This window comes from Hipposideros armiger, unplaced genomic scaffold (assembly GCF_001890085.2).
Source record: "Hipposideros armiger isolate ML-2016 unplaced genomic scaffold, ASM189008v1 scaffold_1848, whole genome shotgun sequence".
NCBI classification, from domain to species: domain Eukaryota; kingdom Metazoa; phylum Chordata; class Mammalia; order Chiroptera; family Hipposideridae; genus Hipposideros; species Hipposideros armiger.
In genome coordinates this window covers 71,646-75,584 of record NW_017733198.1, presented here as the reverse complement: position 1 = coordinate 75,584, position 3,939 = coordinate 71,646, and the positions used below count along the sequence as shown (strand labels likewise).

At 39.2% G+C, this 3,939-nt stretch overlaps 1 protein-coding gene across 1 annotated transcript; it reads right to left on the bottom strand.

Moving 5' to 3' along the window:
- Nucleotides 1-390: 390 nt before the first annotated feature.
- LOC109378279 (olfactory receptor 3A1) lies at nt 391-1,347 on the bottom strand. Its single transcript, XM_019634716.1, has one exon. The coding sequence runs from the start codon at nt 1,336-1,338 to the stop codon at nt 391-393; it is 948 nt and encodes a 315-aa protein (XP_019490261.1). The 5' UTR covers nt 1,339-1,347.
- Nucleotides 1,348-3,939: the final 2,592 nt, after the last annotated feature.

Below are 3,939 nucleotides of genomic sequence, written 5' to 3'. Positions count from 1 at the left end.
TGGGATTCTGCTTGAAAGCAAGTTGGGGGAGCTGTTTCAGAGGAAGCCTGGCAGGAGGGTGTGCTAATACTTGGCACCAGGCTGTGATTTTCCATATTCTAGTTTGGAGAGATTCTTTGCTGGTGTATTTTTTGGGGATCCAGGCAGAAAATAAAAAAAGGGTCCTGCCTGTGGGACCATGAGTCTCTCAAGATACAGAGCTTACTGGCTTCTATCTTTATCGAGAGTGAAAAAGGTAGCTAGGACAAAAAAGCAACAAGCCAAGAGTTCTGGTCTACAGAACCTGCAAACCTATTATCGGGGAGTGCCTTCTTGGACAACAAGAAGTCTCATTCCCTAACAAAAGTTGTCTTGCTCACTTGCTGTGGTTGTGCCCTCCTGGGACACCCCTCATGCAAGGGTTCGCTTCCCTGTGAGCACCCGCCAGAGGGCGCCCTGCACATCAGGATTTCGGAGGCTGTAGATGAGTGGGTTCAACATGGGGCTGATCACAGTGTTGAGGATGCCAATCCCCTTGTCCTTGTCCGAAGCCTCTACTGAGCCCAGACGCATGTAGCTGAAGACACCTGTCCCGTAAAAGATCCCGACCACGGTGAGGTGGGAGCCACAGGTGGAGAAGGCTTTCTTCCTGCCCTCGGCAGAGTGTATTCGCAAAACTGCAGCTGCCACAAGGACATAGGAGGTGACAATAAGAATCACAGGTACACCTGCCATGAAGATACCCAGACCAAAGAGCAGCAGCTCATTGAGTTGGGTGCTGGAGCAAGAAAGCTGGAATAGCTGGGGGAGGTCACAGTAGAAGTGATTGATCACATTGGGACCACAGAAGTTGAGTGTGGATATGCCTACAGTGTGCGTCAGTGCATTGATGAAGGCACAAGCCCAGGACACAACCACCAAAATCCTCTGAATCGTTCGGCTCATGCGGGTGCTGTAGGTGAGGGGCCGGCAGATGGCCAGGAATCGGTCATAAGCCATGGCTGTCAACAGGAAGCAGTCCACACCAGCCAACTGATGGAAGAAGAAAAGCTGTGTGAGGCAAGCTTCATAGGGAACTGTACGCTCATGGGACAAGAGACGACCCAACATTGAGGGAACAGTGACGGTGATGCACCCAACGTCGAGCACTGATAAGTTCCCCAGGAAGAAGTACATGGGGGTGTGGAGCTTGGGCTCCACCAAGATGGCTGCCAGGATGCTGAGGTTGCCCCCGACAGTGACCAGATAGGCAAAGAGGAAGAGCACAAAGACAAGTGGTCGCAGCCCTGGTGTCTCCATCAAGCCCAGCAGGATGAACTCAGTAACAGCTGTTCCATTGGCACCAGACTCTGGCTCCATGTGTCCCTGTAAGAAGACACCCCATAGTAGAAGGGACCATTCTTCCCAGTCTAGTTATTCAATAAAAATAAATTGACTCACTTTTATATGCCAAGCCCCAGGGTAAATTTCCAAGTGCCCTAGTGGTTATTTTCCCATTCCTCAGGCCACACTTCACTCATTAACTCTGTCTTCACCTCAATCCTTACCCAGCTTCCAGGTGAGTGGCCTGATGCCAAAACTACCTTGGACTTCCCCCACCTGCTGGTGAAAGGTGTATAAATTCTTTCTTCCTTTGTTCCCTAGAATCAAGGAACTAGATCTCCTCACCAGCAATCTGTCTGAGGAGATTTAGGGGGGAAAATAATGCTAAAAGTAAAAGTGAACAGATAGTAAATAGAAAGGAGCTAAAGAATTGATCATAAAGTCTTCACAAATAAATAAATACCTGGAAAATATCCAAGCACTAAAAATGTAAAAATACACAAAATTAGGAAATGAAAATGTGGTATAATCACAGACCAAAAATATATCAAATAATCATGGAATACCATCTGCTCTTAAATTTGAACAATCAATTCAAGAACAGTGTGCACACCAAATCAGCTTCAACTAAAAAAAAATGGAAAAAATATTGTCAGCAATGTACTTCCATGTGTAGGCTCTAGGCTCAAATACTTCTTATACAAATTATTTAAAATTATCAATGTAAATATAATGATCATGTAACATAAATTTCCCTTAGCTTAGGAAAAGAAAAACACAAGCCTTTCAATTCATTAAGGGATCAAATATATGGTGATGGAAGGAGAACTGACTCTGGGTGGTAAACACACAACATGATATATAGATGTTGTATTACAGAATTGTACACTTGAAACCTATGTAACTTTACTAACAAATGTCACCCCAATAAGCTTTAATTAAAAAAAATCTTAATACTAAAATGTAACAATAACAAAAAAAGGAATTATTCTACACTGCCCTCATTGATAATATGTATGCAAAAATCTTAAGTACAATAAATGAAATCCACCATTTTATAATAGATTTTATAGGAAGAAGGTGATTTAATATTAGTAAATCTACTTTTATATTATAGCATATTAATTGGCTCAAAAAAGAGGAACTTTTCCTAAAAAGCAATTCATAAACATTTACATATATTCTTAATGTAGAGAAAAAAGAAGAAAAGAAAACTCTTGTAGCTACTTGAAATGGAGGTACACCACTTTATGTGACAAGGCCATCCATTGCACATCCATATCATAATGGTGAAGGAGTAGTGATATTTCTATTAAAATAAGGGGCAAGAAAGCCTTTGTTACTTCAAGTATTTCTCATTATTCTAAAAATTTAAGACAAAGAGAAATAAAGTACTTAAAGAATAGAGACATGAAGAAAAATGTTAATTTGGAAACAATAAAACTGCCTTAAAAACAAGGGAACTCTTGGAGTTATTAAGATATTATCAAGTTAGATTTAAAAATCATTATATACAAACCAATAGATTCCTTGTGTGCCAAAAATAATCAGCTACAAAACCCAAAAGTCCCAAGTGTCAGGTGAAATTTTATAATATCAGATTAAAAGTAAAGGAGGAAGTAAATTTATACCTGTGTTATATATACAGATTCCCAGAAAAATTACCCAAAATAAACATTCTCAGTTCCACTGACTGGTAGAAATATGGGAAATTTTTAATTCCTTTTTTCCCTCACTTTTCTTTTGCTTTCAAATGATCTCCAATGAATGATTACTTTTCTAATAATAAATAAATTTTGTGATGTTCGGTTTCTTCCAGATTACAGAGACCTTTAAGGGCCAACAATAATAACCCAATGGCTCCTCCTCCCTGTCATGTTTCCATCAGTTTCAAGGTGCTGCTACCCAGCAGATTAAATAAAAGTTTAGAGTGCTACATGGATCCTAATTTGCCTCACTGCTCTATGAAGAGTATAACATGTGCTTCCTTAAAAAAAAAATCTACTCATAACAAAACAACCAACTCGCCTACCAGTTTCTGCCCAAATTAATTTATGTGGCATCAATGGAAGTCTTTGGCCTGTTTTATTCTTTGTGTGAATGCTTTAGCAGAACATGGATGTTTTAAGATTGTGTTTATCTTCTACTTATTAAACTAATTACTTTGACTTTTTTTTCTGTCTTTTTGATGGATCTTTTTAAATATAGTCACCTGGTGACATTTTTGGTGCCTGGAAATATTTAGAGTTTTAAAAAATATATAATTAAAAAGCATCATAGATAATAATAATGAAAAGCTGTGATTTCTGCAACTTTATCATGATCTGGAAATAATAAAGATAACTTCCTAAATATTGAAACATAATTTAAATTCAAGACATAATGTCAGTTTCCCATCAATGATATAGACTCTGAGATACAGTGGGAAGCCTACATCCACCGTGGGTAATATTCAGCCAGAATCCACTGGTACAAAGTACCAGTCTGGTGCTTGTTAAATATTTTGACTATCACCCCTACCCACATCGTGGCCTTATCAGTGCACATAGCTGTATTCAGTATACCCTATATATAGCATCACTGAGTCAAAGAAGGAGCTAGGTAGTTGGCATCTTGCAGAGTATCTACTCACTCACT